The following is a 17,728-nucleotide window of genomic DNA, read 5'->3' as shown; positions in this document are numbered from 1 at the left end:
GGACCTTCACATGAGAAATTTCGCAATCAAAAAACATGTCACTTCCGACGAGTAAGCACTAAAATTAAATATAAGAATACAATAATTAAACTATTTTGCCCAGAGGATCGAAATTACGACTCAACAGGGAAATGCCGCTAGTATTTTTGCACCCATTCCACGCGGTCAAGATTTATACAGTAATTATTTTTAATTATTTTTGTATCTCTTGAAGGATAATAATTTGTATATAAATAAAGGTCTATTATCGAAATATACATCAACATATATTTCAGGTTAAATAATACATATATTTGCAGAAAGTTTCTTTTTTTTTATTAATAATTAAAGGAAGAATATAAAATATTTATAAAAAGTAGCGGCCCTTTGATGACTCAAGGCCTCGAGACCTATAAATCCGGACCCTCGAAGTATATTATGTTTATATTAAGATTATTGCTGAGATCATCATCATAGATGAATATTTAAGATTAGCACACTACCTGTAAAAAAATATAATATTAAGTATTATAATTTGTGTATTTCATAATAATTGCGACAGTTACTGAATTAAGTTTGTGAACAAACTTTAATTATATTAATTTACCAACTAAAAATCTCATTGTATAAACTTTGCTTAACTATGTGTTATTTATAAAAGGTTTTTTTAGAATATCATGTTGAATTTATCTTCTATTAGGGTTATTATGGATTTTTTATTTCGGTTCGCGATATGTATACGAATATATTAATTAAATTTTATAATATTTTACTAATTCCAGATTGTACATCACATATACTTTATAAAAAAATATTCATATTAGGTTTTTGACAAAATTAGATCGTTATCGAAAGGTACTTTTAAATATGTAAACTTTAAGCTCACAAAACTAATTGTCAACGTCAATGTAGACTATTTAAAATAAATGTGTCCAATACATAAGTCAGGCATGGTATCTTTATTTTTTGATCTGCGTATTCTGATTAATCTATAATCTATTGCTCTTAAAATGATAGGTTTTTTTTTAATCTAATTTTCTGCGCTCTTTTAGGCTAAGTTCTACAAACAAAATAAATTGCATACCTGTTTTTATACTTTTATTTGAAGACTGTAATGATATTTGGCAATAAATCAGATTACGCATATGCCCAAAAAAGTTATTTCCTACTAGATTTTCATATAAAAAAAGATTAAATAAAATTATTTGAAATTAAAGAATCCAACAAAATAAATAGATAATATAAACTAAATTTGAGAAAAAAAAAATTAAGAAATAAAAAATAAGAATTGTTTAATTTTATTATTATTATCATAATACTCGCTATGGATTTGCGAAAAAATGTCGTTTTGAACGTCGACGAAAATGTTATCGTAATTTTGGAAGTAAACTTTAAGTGGAAATAAGTAGTGTATGTAATAGTGGTGCATTATAAATAAAGGTATATTATTATTCATAAACTCACACAGTAGTGCACAACATAGCGGAGTTATTAGCAAATCGCCTGAAATACGTAAATTTAAGGTTTATTTATCTTTTTTCCTACTTTCATTGAAATGGGCCATATTTATGAGTATATAAATGCGTAAAATGTGCCCTCATAAATATAATATTTATTTTATTCCACTTGAATGCATTTAAAATTTATATTTGAAATTACTTCTCAAAGATGATATGTAAAAAAAGGGATTTCAAAATTTAGGGGAAATTGTAGTTAGTCTTGGGGGAACATTATGAAGGAGTTGGCATTACTGCTGTAAACTTTAAACGCATAGTGCATTATCAATGACATTTCTGACAATACGTATAATTATGCTTTACTTTTGTAATTTATATTTATAGTGAATATTCAAATTGCAACACATGATCACAATATTCTGGAAAGTCCGTAACTCCTTACATACTTTGATTATAAACGTATGTTAATTCATTATATTATATTAGTACGTAGTCGAACTGTCGAGGCTTTAAAACTTGGATAAGATCACGATTTGACGTACAATTATTATTATTGTTATTTTACATATGTTACTTCTTTAATGCTGACGACATAATATAAACAGTTTAACAAAATAAACCCTATCTTGGTTTGTCCGACACCGTGCTAACAAGGAACAGCTTAAAATAAGGTTAGCTTATAGAAATACTGGTTTTAAATAAAATATTATTTACTGTTCATTTTGTTTATTTATAATTTAATCGGATAAAATTGCCGGTAAATAGTAAAAAAGTTAACAATAAGTAATCTTAACAAAGGAACAAACTTATTATAACATATTTTTGTCGTTTTAACTTTAAATGTGTGCCTTTTGCCTGTTTTAGAAGAAAAGTTATTTTTTTTTCAATATTAATTATTTTAAGTTGAGCTAGTAAACCTTATTTACTAGTTTTTTTTTTTGCGTCAAACATAAACCTTCTTACTAATTAAATACTAAACTATAAAGACATAGAGTAGTTTTTAACTCAAAATTATTTTATGAACATAAATGATTATTTAAAAGTTTTTGCTCACTTATATAAGTTGCGTTATTTGCAAACTCACTGTAATGCTTAGTTGTTTATTATTATATTATATTATTTAAAATTTTATTTTACAGTTCTGAATGCTCCACAACACCTTGGTTGACATCGAATTAATCTACAAATACTAAGCATAGTTATAACTGAACCTGAAACAAGTACAAATGTCTTCAAGATAAAAGCAAATCAAGGCCACACTACAACATACTATACAAGTGAATGATAATGAACTAAAAACATATAGGTATTAAAAGGTAATTAATGTAATATATTATTCTATATTATATAAACTAGTATTTGTCTGTTGTTTCACCTCCATGTGAGGAAGAGATGAGGATAAAAAGTAACCAGTGTTATATTCCAGACTATAATCTAACTCGAGTGTCTAATATCATCCAGATGAGTAATGGTTCGGAGTGTCATTGAATAACAAACATTCATTCATCAAAACTATTGCATTCATAATATTAACAAGATTGACTTTACAGTAGATTTACAGTTACTAAATAAAATAGAAGAAGCTAACAAAATACATATTAAGAAGACTCTAACATATTGTTTGTATTAAAAACAATATTTGTCATTTGAGTCTGTTTTTTATGACTGACAAATAGTAATACTTATTTATTATAGCTGTTTTTTATAAAATGAAATGAATTATATCAGAATATACTTTACCTGCTACTTTGCTATCTACTACTACCCTTTATTACTATATATTGTGTTGTGAGTAATAACACTTATTAATTAATCTTTTAATAATATAACAATTATATTTATTACTTGGCAAAGTAAGAAATATTAGCAGAATTTGATTATAATAATGAATGACAATAATTAATATACCAATTGAGGTCTCTATAACATTGTGCTTATCAATACCTGAGTCACTTGATTAATCACAAGCCATTGCATGTAAGCACTTTCCAATTTACAAAACAAATTATATTAATATTAAACCACTCTATATAACCTTAACTGCTCTTTGGGCCTGGACTGGACTGGACTCTTGAATAAAAATTCTATGTCCGTCCAATAAATATTGATTAAGTTTTTCTAGTATGAAATATTCAATTGTATCTCATATTTGATGTGCTGTTAATTCTTTTAAGTGGTATAAATTACCTTGTTATCGAATTTTGTGAGTGAGAAATTAACTATAATATTTATTTATGAACTCATAGTAGTTCACAGTATAGCTGAGTTATTAGCAAATAACATGAAATATGTAAACCTAAGGTTTGTTTATCTTTATTCCTACTTCGATTGGCTATATAATAGGCCACTTGTGTTTGGGCATAAACTTTGTTTAGTTAAGATTGGGAATGGTTGAAGCAAGACATTAAAATTTGTGAAAATTGTAAGAATTAATTTAATCTCCTCAGGTATAACACTATCTCAAATTATGGATACCCTACCACAGCCCGGTGATAGTAGGAAAATTCTTGTTACAGGTAAATACATTTTAATATTTATTTATTCTAATAATGAGTAACCAAACATTTGCCCAATATAGTCTCGTGGACAAGACATTCATAGATAATGTCGAAATATCGAGCTCCACCAAATAAAAATAAAAAACATGGTAAATATCCCGTTTTAAATACTGTTAGTAATAAAAATAACCATGTTAATTTAAAATCTTATATTTGCACAATACTTAAAAAATACTATAATTATATGATTGATGTCTACGAGGCATGGCATTGAATTGCTATCAAAATTTTCATGCTTAAAGTGGGCACCAGAATATTTTTAAATTAAACAAAATGGTTGCTGATCCATCTCTATGTACTTTCAAATCTGAACTGTGCAAGTTAAGAAATTGAAGCAATCTATTACTAAATAAATGTGAAAGTGAATACTACTGCTTTATTTTTTATATAATATACGTTGCTATGGATAAATTCATTATTGCAATTAATATAAAGACTTAAGACGTAGGTAAATTGTTTATCTCAAAATATAATTTTTAATTTTGATAATGTTTGATCCAAATAAAAATTAGAACTTATTTCCACTGTAATGTGGGAAGTTTATATACTAATATTGTATATTATTATTAATATATGCAAGGCAGAGTAAGCAAAAGCCGACCAGTGGCTATTAATAAATACACCAGTACAAAGAATGTTTATTTATTATTTGTTTTATTTTATAAATATTATAGTCCTGGAGTTAAATATTCAATTCACAAAAAATCCTATTTTCATTCCATGCGCGACTCTCTTTTTATTGTTAATAATCATTTTGCGCGGGAAAAACTCTAGTATTGTTTTTTAAAGCCATACGAATGACGTTCTGAAATCGATTACACTTTTATAAAATACTATAACAAAATAAGAGTATATTAAATATATAATTATAATATAAATGTAACTACATAAATAAGTATTTTTAACATTATTAAGCTATTAATGTAATCTGTCTGTCTGTCTATAATTTAAATAATAAAAAATAAAGTTATCAATAAACAAAACCTGTTAAATCACATGAGGTAATCAAATGATATTTTAAATTTTAGAGGTAGGTAGGACGACTGGTAAATGGAACACCTGATGCTTAGTAATCACTACAGTCTATAGACATTGGTACCGAAAGATATATTAATCATTGCTCCACCACCCTAGGTGACCAAGATGTTATGTCCCTTGTGTGTGTAGCTGGCTCACTTACTCTTCCAAACGGAAAACAACAGTACTGAGTATTACTGTTTAGCAATTGAATGTGTGATGAGTGGGAGGTGGTTTGACGAACTCCGTGGTCGAGTAGTGTGTATACCGGTTTTCATGGGTACACCACTCCGAAGTCCCTGGTTCTATTATAAGTCCCGGCCGAGTCAATGTAGAAAAAGATCATTAGTTTTCAATATGGCTTTGGGTCTGTTTTTACCATCATTCACTTGGTAAATCTTAGGATTTACCAAGTGAATGATGGTAAAGTCCAAGACAGTCGTCCCTTTATAATAAATACTTACATTTACCAACGCATGTCGGTAAATCTTAGGTTTTACTGGAAAATCTTAAGATTTACCTTAGTTCGAGCTTTTACAGTAACATATGTATGATTTCAGGATACCCTTCTTACACTCAGCCTCAAGATCTCACAAGAATATTTTCAAGCTATGGAACTGTGAAAGTGGTAAAAATAAATAATAAATTTGCCGTTCTCGAGTTCAAAGATGCGGACGAAGCTAAATGTGCTATAGAGGACTCCAATGAAGTCATAATATACGGAGAGTTCTTGACCGTGGAGCAGTACTCCCATAAGTCGGAGCCGACAACACCGAAGAGAGAATTTAAGCATAGCAAGAACAAAGGTAGGATCTCCAGTAAGATCAACTCGTAACAAACTTATCCAACTTCATACCCGGGAATAAACTTTGTGCTCTACTAACATTAATGTCAAATGCCTCTATCGTTACAAATGAATACAAACACCTCAGACTGGGTTCTTTAAATAATACATAAGCTGAGATGGTGCGACCCGATACCGACGGATTGTATTAAAGTAATTGTATGTGTATTAATTTTGAAATAGCTGACATTATATCCCGCAGTGAGTAAGATTGTGGAGCCGCGCGCGCTGGACCTGTCGGGCGACTTCTACCAGCAGCTGGCCGGCCTGCTGGGCGCCGTGCGGCTGGCGCAGGACGAGGTGGCGGCGCTGGCGCAGCTCTACCACGACCTGGAGCAGGCGCTGCAGCAGTCTTGGCCCGGTACCTGCTATATGCGCATTCATCTTCAAACGAACACTCTCTTATCACGCCACTCCGCTGTCGGATAGTGGATGTACGTTCGACACATGCAGGTCTCCTCGCGAAGTTTCTCTTCACCATTGAGGATGAGATCGTATACGCAAATCAAGCACATGTTCAATCTTACTACTAACGTACTTCAACTTTTTTTTATATATTTTATCTTAACTCAATTACATATATGTACATACAAGTATTGCTAGAGCCACGTCATTCTAGGTAAACAAACTGCACATTACTCACCCGTCAGTAGATTTTCTTCCAAATGTTGTTAATAATGAAATTGGATTGCAGGGTGCGTCGCTATGCCGTTCGGCTCGATAACGACGGGCCTGGGGATCAAGACGAGCGACGCGGACTGCTTCATCCACGTGCCGCCCAACCTGCGCCACCCAAACGCCAACTACGTCATCAAAGCGAAGCGAATCCTTCACCAGTATCCTCAGCTGTTCGCAGAGATACTCGCCATCCCTCGCGCCAACACCCCCATCGTCAAATTCTTCCACATTCCGACCGAGACCAACTGCGACGTGACGTTCAAGACCCCCCTGGGCTCCCAGAACAGCAAGCTGATCGCCTTCCTGCTGCACGCCGACCCGCGCCTGATCCCCATGGCCGTGGTCATCAAGTACTGGGCGCGCGTGCACGGGCTGTCGGGCACGGGGAAGCTCACCAACTACGCGCTCACCATGCTGATCATCTTCTACCTGCAGCAGCCGCCCGTCAGCATCCTGCCGGCCGTGGAGTGGCTGCAGCGGGACGCCGACAACGACATCATTGTGGACCACTGGAACACCGGTTTTATGCACCACCATGACCGCCTGCCCGAGTCCACCAACACCTCGTCTATATCCGAATTACTTGGAGGATTCTTTCAGTACTATTCCACTTTCAATTTTACTGACTTGGTCGTCTGTCCATTCATGGGAAGCCCCATAAAGAAAGATTTATTTAAAGATCTGAATCTCTTACCGAAGGAACTCGGGCGTTACGTAAGTAACATTCGAGACCGTTTGACCGGTCCGATGAGGTTTACGACAGCGATGTGCGTTCAGGACCCCTTCGAACTCTGCCACAACGTGGCTTCGCCGATCACTAGTCGACTCGCCTTCGAAATTAAAGAATTCTTCAGGTTTGCAGCGGCGGCCTATGATAAGGAAAAGCTCAACAACTGCAAGGGTCTGTTTCAGATAATTTTAATTCAAAAACCAAAATTATCAAATGGAAAATTACATCCTGAATTTCGAGTGGTCATTTACCCACACATTATACAAAACATTATAAATCCAGACTGGAAATCGGTGATCACAGAAGTTCTGAAGAAGGTGTTCGAACAGATATGCAAAATTAAACTGGTGAGAATCGAGGAAAAAGCAAATAATACAGGGAAAAAACAGAAAGAGAAGTACTTAGCCGTTGTAGACAAACCTATATGGAAGAGGAACCAGTTCTCAAAACTTTACAATTTAATGCATCTAGATTTTCTACAAAAGCAAACGCGTATAACGGAAGAAATACTAAACGTCGAAAAGCAACAGTACAACGTCCAATTCAGGTTGACTTTAACATTTTCTCAAGAACCGAAAAATGCGGCTGCTTGTATAAAATTGATTGAGGGAGATCCTGTGGTTTTCCGAGAATTCGGTAAATTCTTCGTATCAAGTATGCATAATTGGTTCGTTACCTTAATAAAATCGGATCTAAAACCGCGTGAAAAAAAACCGGGACACACCGGACCTAATGTTATAAGTAGTGTTGATGATAAAGACACAGAATCTAAAGTTATAAATAGTGTTGATGATAAAAATACAGAACCTGATGTTATAATTAGCGTTGAAGGCTTAAATCTAAAGTCTGGTGATATAAATAGTGTTGCAGATAAAAAAGCAAAAAGCGAGGAAGATCTCAATATAAGCGTGTCTCAGACAGACAAGTGTGAAAAAAACTTGGCTGGAGACTCAGATGGAGTTGAAAATAAAAATGACACTAATAAAGACAATGTTGAATGCGTTACACCCTGAGCCACCGTGTTAATGCGAAATTAAGGTGTTATATATTAGATAGTATTTTGCCGAATTTTACCATGATCAATTTATTTTAATAAGCTAAGTGATTAATTTTTTTCTATGTAACTATGTTTTTATATAAAATATGTAGAACTTTGAAGTTGTTAACTTTAATTTTGGTTTTATTTACCCCATTTACGTTACAAACTGTAACAACAAACCTCACTAATGTATAGGATTTACCCCTAAGACGTTTGTCAGATTTTAATACAATTTACAAAAAGTAAAAAAATATTAATGTACCTTATACGTCGTTTTTTTGTTTATTAATTTACCGAATTATATATATATATATATATTAATACATATATTATACACTTATAAAATGACATGTCCTGACTGATTGATTCATCATCGCCGAGCGTAAACTATTAAAGTTGGGGCTATGAAATTTGGTGAGTAGGATCGTTTTATTGACTAGACACCCATAATTTTAGAGTTTCTACCTCAAAGGGTTGAAAGTTTGTATGGAAGTCCGTCGTTTTTTTAAGTTAGAAATATGAAACTATTTATGGGATACTGGTTAAAAATGATTAAATACCTTTTTAAGCGTTTCTGGATATTCTACTCATAAGGGTTGAATGTTTGTATGAAAGTCCGTCAATTTAGAAAGTTAGACACATGAAATTTTATTTTTGGGATACTGATTAAAAATGTGTAGATACGTATCTATTTAAATGTTTCTGGATATCCCATCCTAAGGGGTAAAATACACACTAATGTAGAATACAAAAAGATCTTACATTAACGTAATATTTTAAGTTAATCCATAAATATATCCAACATCAGCTAGTGCGTATATATAAGTCAACAATATTAATTATTTACTCTTATATTGAATTTAAACGATAATATCGACATTCGCACTGAATCGAATAAAAAATATTTTAAAATTATTGTGACTGTGTTTTTAACAGCGAAAGTAAAAATTACCAATACAAACACCAACCATTAATAAAAATCATAAATTATTATTACTTTCACCATTAAAGCAAAGTGAAGATTTGTTATTTCACACCATGTGAAGATTTGTTTTTATTTAATAAGAAAATCAAATCAAGTTTATATATTTTGTAATTTATATTATATAGAAATAATGTATCATGAAACAAAAGAAAATGGTCATAATAAAGTTTCTAATGTATGGAAGTCCCGTTTCTTAAAACATAGTGGTCAATATGTACTCTGTGGTTAATTGCCATTGGTTGCCACTAGCCTGGTAGGTTAAGGCACTAAAATGTCATCAGCGTATTATGAACCATGAATGTTTAGTAATTTTATTTGTCATTGGATGGATAATATAATTGTAGTTTCTCGTAAAACAACAACAATATTCGAATTATGTTACATTAATCTTCTAAATATCTAGTAACGTTTTGTAATTAAAAGTAGTCTTGTTAAGAATTGTGATTATGGAAACAAATGGTAATAATAATAAAATATAAAAGAAAGCTTTTATTTACTATCTTTACAATAATTTTATAAAAACTTTTTGGAATTAGGAAATCACAATTAAATTAATTGATTAATTATTTTATATTATGACAGTAGTGTAGAATTTATTTAAATATTTTTATTTAGATTCATACGAGTGGTCAAATCGCCAGCTGTGGTGAAACCCTTGCTTCTATTTGACATACAATTATTATAATTTTACAGACAATATATATGATACATCAAAGCTATCATTCGAAGGTGATTTTGATGAACAGGTTCAAGAAATAATGCAATATGTGAGACTAACAAAGCATGAAGTGGAAAATTTGCAAATATTATTGGACGATTTACACAAAACTTTTAATGAAGTCTGGCCAGGTACAATTATATACTATATATATATATTTTCAATTGATAAGAAATTACTGTCACTATGTATAATACACAATTTTACTTAATAACATTTGATTATTTATGTTCAATAAAAATAAGTTCACAATTAATTACCTCAGTGGTGTATAAAAAAAATTATGTTGCAGGTTGCATAGTCAACGGTTTTGGTTCAATAGTCTCGGGACTTGGGATAAAAACAAGTGATATAGATTGCTATGTGCAGCTCCCGAGCTGGCTCAGTCCTCCGAATGCATCATTTGTTATGAAAGCTAAAAATATATTGAGAAGGCGTCATTGGATATTCCAAAAATTATTTGCAATAACTAATGCCAAAGTGCCTATTGTTAAGTTTTATCACGCTCCAACAGAAAGATGTTGTGATTTAAACTTTAGTAGCTCTGCTGGAGTGCGAAATAGTCAGTTAATTTCTTATTTATTAGAAATAGACAATAGAATATTATACTTGTCAATTCTTATTAAGTACTGGTCCAAGGTACATAAGTTGACTGGTGTTAATTTGATGCCAAATTATTGTCTGACGATGATGGTAATATTTTACTTACAGCAAAAGAACATTTTTCCCTCAATTATACATTTACAACAAAATGTCGATGAACATATTGTTGATAACTGGAACACAGCTTTCTGTGAAGTTAATCATGTGAATAATAATGAAGAAACATTATATCAATTGCTTGGAGGATTTTTTGAATACTATAATACTTTTAAATATTCTAAATATATTATATGTCCTTTTATGGGTAAGCCAGTGGAAAGAGAATTTTTTTTAAAAGTTGACACTGTGCCAGCAGAGTTTTCACTTTATAAAATAAATGTAGAAAAGGATAGCCAATGTAAACCAATTAGACTAGACACTGTTTTGTGCGTGCAAGACCCATTTGAGCACAACAGAAACTGTGCAGTTGCTGTGCATCCTAAATTAGCACAACACATAATGTCTCATTTTAATAGAGCTGCCGATATTTATAATAGCACCAATGAAGTAAATTTTCTAAAAACATTATTATTAAGAACAGATAACTATCCAGCCAACAGAAACAAACCAAAGAAACCTGCAATATTTAATGGAATCAAGAAACAGTACAAACTTAATCAGAACTTACGACAAAATAATAAATATATCACAAAAAATATATTCAAAGGGAAAAATAAACGGAATTACAGATAAATAAAACAACACAATTTGTACAAACAATGGAGTTGATGGAATCTTATTAACTCGATGCATGTGTTAATTACACCATACAGTAGTATTTATTAACAGTCATGTATAGTTTTTTAATTAACAATAAGTAATAAATCATGCTTTAAAATTGTGTTTTAGTCTTTCTTTATTTGACATAGACAATAAACTCGTCCCAACTGTGATATCTTTTTTTTTAATACTAGAAACAAGCAAATAAGTTCCTTGATGGTAAGCGGTCACCCCATCGCCAATGCTCCAAGGTAATTTTCATGGGAAAAGTTTTAATACTAACATTATAATTTAACATATTTAAAGGATTCAATACTTATAAACTGTAATATCTTAAACATTATAATACCATGAAAAAAGTCTGTGCCCCTCTCTCGTGGAGGGTCAGGGTTATATCTTAATTCTCATGAATAACATAAATTTGATTTAGTATATGTGCATATCATCATATATATCGACAAAATGAATTTTTTTTAAAGATTTAAAAAAATATATATAATAATTTATAAAGAGTTAAAAGGATTGAGGTTTTGCTGAAGAAAAATGTACAAATTATTTTAAAAAAATAAGTAGGAGTCTCAGGGCTTCCAGACCTCCAATCAGTGCTTAATACGATTTGCGAGCCATTTTAGAGGGAAATTATATATTTTTTTATTAGGAGACTTCTATTTTGAAGTACTTATTACTATTTACATGAGTGGAATGTTTAAAAAAAGTAACGTGTATATTATAGGCCCCGTGCGCATGTGGAACCGCCCTTGCGGCTCAATCGGAAAGTTAGTAGATGCCCGTGTGGCCATGTGGTGACAACAGTTGTTCGGAGTGAACTCGTGCGTACGGATTGAACTTGTGAAAAATACCTAAAAATATCGGAATTTAATGCCTGCCAAAATATATTGTTGTGTTATTGGGTGCAACAACTCCGAACAAAATAGTCAGCAGTTAAAATGCTGTGGACTGCATGCTCCCAGCTATCGTATTGATTTTTAATTTTTGTAATTGTAATAGTTTATAAATTTACTAACATTTAAATATAAGTTACATTCTACTAACAAAACTATGGGATCTAATTTCTTGAAATAAACATATTATTATTAAAATTTTACTCGTTTCCGAGAAAAAGCCAAAAGCAATTGATCCAATGAAATATTCAGTGTTCACTGGATACAAAAAAAAATCGAATGGTTCATCAATTTATAGTTATGAACAAAACAACACAAAAATTATGTTTTTAATCACACAAGGACCACAGCACCAGTGCCATACATCATGCTTTGAGGAAAACGAAAGAGCAAAGCATTAATTTATTAGTGCAAGAGGCTAGTGAAATTGCTATGAATCTAGAATCAACAATTACTCTAAAAATACTTATTTAGGTTGACTGTACGATCCTGCATATTTGCTTCAACGAGTTGTTATCCTTATACTCAAGTAACTGTAAAAATTTATAATTTAGTGTCGTTTGCATCAGATCTTAATAATACAATTTACAATATATATATATATTTTTTCATATACCTTCAACGTAACATCGTACGGAGGGTTTGTTACCCTAGTTTGTGGTAAAACTTTTCACCCAATAATACGTTCACCATCTACATCGATAATTTCTCTCACGTTGGAGACATGCCTGCTTTCGAATAGTTTTTTGCCTAAAATTCAATTCAATAATAAGCGGCAACACATTCACTCGGAAGGGTTGGATTTCTAATTTTTTTGGTACATTATTTACTTTTTGATATCGATTTTGCACGAAAAAAATGTAAATAGATTGATTGAAAACCACATTGGATTATCGTCGAGGTCATAATGTTAATTATTTTCGATTAATAATGACCTCGAAGTGCGTATGAATTATATACTACTTGGGAAGGCGTCAGTCAGCTGGGCATCTACGAATTGTCACCACTGTTCCGCGAGTTGGCGCAACAGTAGGCGCATCACGATACGCACGGGGTCTATACACATAAATACGTTAAAAATATAAAATGAACATTTTGACCGCTTACATTAAAGGTATTTAAGGTATTTTAGGTAAGGTATTAGGCAATGATGTTCTAGTAACGTTTATTAGAATATCATTGGTATTAGGGCTTAAAGCACTAGGAATGAATTATTGGCTGGCTTTCAATTACAAATACAATAGGCTTTGACAATGCGAAAAATAAAGTGGCAATTATTGTAATCAGTATATATTATGAGTTTAAAAATGGTTTTTTTGCTAACGAAAGTTGAAAATATTAATTAATTAATTCATAAATCCATAAATAAAAATGTATTTTTTCAAACGTCTGTCACGTGTCATAAAACGCTCCTGATTGGTCGGGCTTATAATGACTTCACTTGGTTGTTAACCTTGTTTGCCTACTGTACGTGGATTATATGTAAATAAAAAAAATAACTTTTACTGGGTTCCTTAACCTCCGCTAAATAATATAAAATGGATTTTAAAAACCAGTCAAATAGCCTATTGTACGCTTCTTATATTTGGGTTGTATCCATGTTTAATTTATTTATTTTCTCTCTGTGTTGTACAATAAAAAGTATAAAGTATATAACAATTAATTAAAACCATTCCAATGACCTCAAACTTGGTATGTCTGCTATAAGTTCATGATCAGTTGAGTATTCTGCTGATGTGAGATATTGCTGTAAAATCAATTCAGGCTAGCATATCATTGTATCATTGAAGTTACAAGATACTAAATTTTGTATCGATCAGAACAGTATGAGTTGTTCATATCCCTTCAACTAAACTATAAAATAGCCGCTTCATCCAGGTAAACAAATTTTCTTTATTGATAGTTAAGAGCGTTTGCAATGTAGGCGCAAAAATGTGTTTATTTAAGACATCACTTTAGAATTTAATTAAACCTTCCTCATGAATCAATCTATCTATTAAAAAAACACACATTACAACTTAGTAAGCAATGAAAAAAAAGATGAGCTTAAAGTTCAAGCAATTCTGATAAGTTAAATATTAAAATTGGAAGTTAGGTCAGCTTTAAAATTATACTTAAGTTTAAGTTGAAATAGTTTTCAATTATATCTCCTTGTGATGACTTTTTTTTAATGGCCTAAATCCGCGGCTTCGTTCGCCATTTAGCGGTTGGTCATCAAATTTTAGGTATAAAAAAGTCACCTATGTCCGTGAGATTCAAGCTCGCTTAATACATAACTTCATCAAATTCAATTCAGTGGTTTGGACGTGGAAAGACAGAGTTATTAATATTTAGATAATAAATATAAGGAACCACACATGTTCATGCATTTTGATAAGGAAATAGAGGTTTTTTAGTTTAACGTGGAACCTTAGCAACAAGGTATCGCTCTTTCCGAGTTCACGTTATACGTACATGTTACATCTACTATCAATCTAAAGATTATTCGAAGTCCGCGTTTCGTAAATGGGTGCGTTAATTGTGTAAATTCTACGACACGATGTGGTACTTATTTATGTGTCTGTTGTTTCTGTTGGGAAAAGCAACGTCGGAGTTAGATTCTCGATTGGTGGAAATTTCACAGGGCCCTGTACGGGGCTACAAAGACCCTATCGAGGATATATTTGTTTTTTATGGTATTCCGTACGCTAAGGCCCCAACCGGAACACAAAGGTTCAAGGTAATCGACTTTAATGTAAATTGTTTATTTTTTATTATTATAGAATCAGTTTTATATATAGTTCATTTATTATGGATTAAAAATAATACTGTCATATATTGTGAGAAACATAATTGAAATTATATTAAATTAGAATTATTGTTAATTATTGAAACTGCCTGAATTTAATTAAAAGATTACCTTGCATTGATAGTTAAGAGTAGGATGTCATTGTATAGTAGATAAAGTGGTTAAAATTTAAAAATAAAAATAAAGAGATCGCGTAAGTAAAAAAGCCCGGAAGGGCTATAGAAATCGGAAATATCGGTATCGCTTAAATCAGAGCATTTTTACCGCGATACGCGTCGAGTCGTTATCTACAGGAGGATTAGAATTTCGTGATAGTATCACCGTCAGAAATTATGTAATTCTGTAGGCACAGAGCCTTTAAATATGCCGCGCAGGGGCTTTTCCAAAATGGAGAATATCTCGTAACGTTTTTCTTCTATATATATTATTTGAACGTGCTTTATACATTTTTATACCGACGGGAGTCCGACGTTGAGTCTTAACGTTAAGTCTAACATAATATTAAATTTATACTAATATTATAAATTTGAAAGTAACTCTTGTGTGTCTGTTTCTCTTTCACGGCCAAACCACTGAACCCTAAATAGCGAGTAAAGCGACGGTTGACAATTAGTTTAATACAATTTTGTAAAAAGACAATTCAATAATTTCTTATAGAAGCCTACTCAAAATAAGTATTTTTGATTTGGTTTACCAACAATCGCAAAGATTTATTTGTGATGTTCACTATAATAAAATATATTTTAGGAGCCGCTGCCGCCAACGACATGGGTTCAGACATTGGAAGCTGTAGACAACGGAATTATATGTCCACAATTTAATGTACCTACGGTGGCTGATCGTTTCCTACCAAAGGATAAAACTATGCAAGAAGACTGTCTTATTGCAAATATTTATGTGCCTAATACAGACGAGAAAGATCTGCCGGTTGTCGTTTACGTTCACGGTGGCGGCTACATTGTTGGCCACGGGAATTACCTCACACCTAAAAAGTTCGTCAATAATAGAAATATAATTGCAGTAACATTTAACTATAGGCTTGGAGCACATGGATTTCTGTGTTTAGGCACGAAAGATATTCCCGGGAACGCAGGAATGAAAGATCAAGTGGCATTGTTGCACTGGGTACAGAAAAACATTAAAAGTTTCGGTGGTAATCCCAATGACGTCACTCTAGCCGGATACAGCGCCGGCTCAGCGGCGGTCGATCTTATTATACTATCGAAAATGGCAAAAGGATTATTTAATAAGGTTATTGCGGAGAGCGGTGTGAACACGTCACCATTTAGTGTACAAATGGATCCAATAAAAAATGCTAAAGAGTACGCCCAAAATATAGGTTTTGAAAAAGTTGATGATATTAATGAATTACAAGATTTTTTTAAAACTATTTCTTATGATCTATTACAATCGGCTAATGTTTTATATAGAACAGATTCTGAGTTTTTATCTGCACCATGTGTAGAAAGCGACGTCGGACAAGTAAGGTTCCTGGAAGATAGTCCCGTAAATATAATGAAGTCTGGTAACTATCTCAAACTTCCCACGTTATATGGATTTGCTGTGATGGAAGGAGCGTCCCGTATCGATCTTTTTGATCACATAAAAGATGAAATGAACGCCAACTTTAGAGACTTCATGCCCAGTGATTTAACATTTAAAAATAAAGAAGAGAAACACGATGTAGCGAACAGGGTAAGACGTTTCTACTTTGGAGACAAACCTATATCCGACAACACAGTCTTAGAACACGTTGATTTCTTCACTGATATTATATTCGCGTGCCCAACGTTGCGAACATTGAAAAATCAGGTAAAATCGGGTAATAATCAGATATATTTGTATGAGTACACCTTTGTAGACGAGAGCACACCACTAATACCGTACACAAACGTACGTGGAGCGAACCATTGTGCTCAAACAAATACTGTTATGGATGGCGTTAACATGACCCTCTCGGACGAAAGTTCGATCTCCGAGGATTTCAAAAAAATTAAGGGCTTAATGCGGGATCTTTGGGCGAATTTCATTACTACAGGGTGAGTTATTCAAATGATTAATCAACGTTATTACGATACTACTTCATTCATTGTCAAATAAATGAGTTATTTTTTATCTAAATAGTTACAACTTTATGTCATGCTTTCTTTGTTTAATAGAAAACCTGAAAGTCCGTGGGTACCAACATGGCCGACCTCGGGGGAGACGGGTTCCCCTCACATGTCTTTAAACATGAACCCAGAACTTCGAAATACATCGCCGTCAGTCCGGTGCCACCTATGGGAAGAAATCTATGACAAACACTATCGACACCCCATAATGCCCTCACACCCCACAATGCACAACGAACTTTGATAAAATCATTGAACGTCATAAGGACAGTTACGTTCTAAATATTTAGGTTTTAATAAATGATGAGGTTTTAATAAAATATGGCGACTTGATAAAGTATCTTCTCATGTCTGTGTTTTGTATCACTATAATGTTATTGTATTATTTAACCACTAATTACTATAACAGAGTCCTCCAGCGTAGTCATATAGACTTCTGCCATTTAAGTACTGTCAAAAATATAATCAACTAATGAATGACTATTTAGCCCATTCCAATGTAAGTATGAAAATAGACAAATAAACCTTAGATTTACGTATTTCATGCGTTTTGCTAATAA

The 17,728-nt window shown here is 32.3% G+C and overlaps 4 protein-coding genes across 6 annotated transcripts in view; 3 read left to right on the top strand and 1 right to left on the bottom strand.

The window, feature by feature from the left end:
- LOC125068700 (V-type proton ATPase catalytic subunit A) overlaps positions 1 to 16,930 on the bottom strand; it is a 26,404-nt gene extending 9,474 nt beyond the window's left edge. Inside the window, exons 1-2 of the mRNA XM_047677984.1 lie at positions 16,921 to 16,930; positions 16,468 to 16,471 (exon numbers count right to left, since the gene is read on the bottom strand). The gene's annotated coding sequence lies outside the window, so the exon portion shown is untranslated. The remainder of the gene's footprint in view (positions 1 to 16,467; positions 16,472 to 16,920) is intronic.
- LOC125068704 (speckle targeted PIP5K1A-regulated poly(A) polymerase-like) lies at positions 1,762 to 8,453 on the top strand. The gene is made up of 6 exons (XM_047677992.1): positions 1,762 to 2,107; positions 2,576 to 2,752; positions 3,884 to 3,952; positions 5,572 to 5,829; positions 6,058 to 6,216; positions 6,550 to 8,453. Exons 3-6 carry the CDS (start codon positions 3,904 to 3,906, stop codon positions 8,274 to 8,276), a joined length of 2,193 nt encoding a protein of 730 aa, XP_047533948.1. The 5' UTR covers positions 1,762 to 2,107; positions 2,576 to 2,752; positions 3,884 to 3,903; the 3' UTR covers positions 8,277 to 8,453.
- Positions 9,541 to 11,488, top strand: LOC125068703 (terminal uridylyltransferase Tailor-like). 3 transcript variants are annotated; one of them, XM_047677991.1, is made up of 4 exons: positions 9,541 to 9,746; positions 9,981 to 10,136; positions 10,298 to 10,567; positions 10,717 to 10,853. In XM_047677991.1, the coding sequence occupies exons 1-4, from the start codon at positions 9,734 to 9,736 to the stop codon at positions 10,764 to 10,766; spliced, it is 489 nt and encodes a 162-aa protein (XP_047533947.1). In that variant the 5' UTR covers positions 9,541 to 9,733; the 3' UTR covers positions 10,767 to 10,853. The 3 variants fall into 3 exon arrangements, with proteins under 3 accessions (XP_047533947.1, XP_047533945.1, XP_047533946.1); XM_047677989.1 differs by having other exon boundaries at positions 10,298 to 11,488; XM_047677990.1 differs by having other exon boundaries at positions 9,903 to 10,136; positions 10,298 to 11,488.
- On the top strand, positions 12,106 to 17,728 carry LOC125068701 (juvenile hormone esterase-like). The gene is made up of 3 exons (XM_047677987.1): positions 12,106 to 12,343; positions 15,805 to 17,096; positions 17,217 to 17,728. The coding sequence occupies exons 1-3, from the start codon at positions 12,329 to 12,331 to the stop codon at positions 17,410 to 17,412; spliced, it is 1,503 nt and encodes a 500-aa protein (XP_047533943.1). The 5' UTR covers positions 12,106 to 12,328; the 3' UTR covers positions 17,413 to 17,728.

The sequence above is a fragment of the Vanessa atalanta genome, chromosome 14 (assembly GCF_905147765.1).
Source record: "Vanessa atalanta chromosome 14, ilVanAtal1.2, whole genome shotgun sequence".
Classification (NCBI taxonomy): Eukaryota; Metazoa; Arthropoda; class Insecta; order Lepidoptera; family Nymphalidae; genus Vanessa; species Vanessa atalanta.
This window is presented reverse-complemented; position numbering and strand designations above follow the sequence as displayed.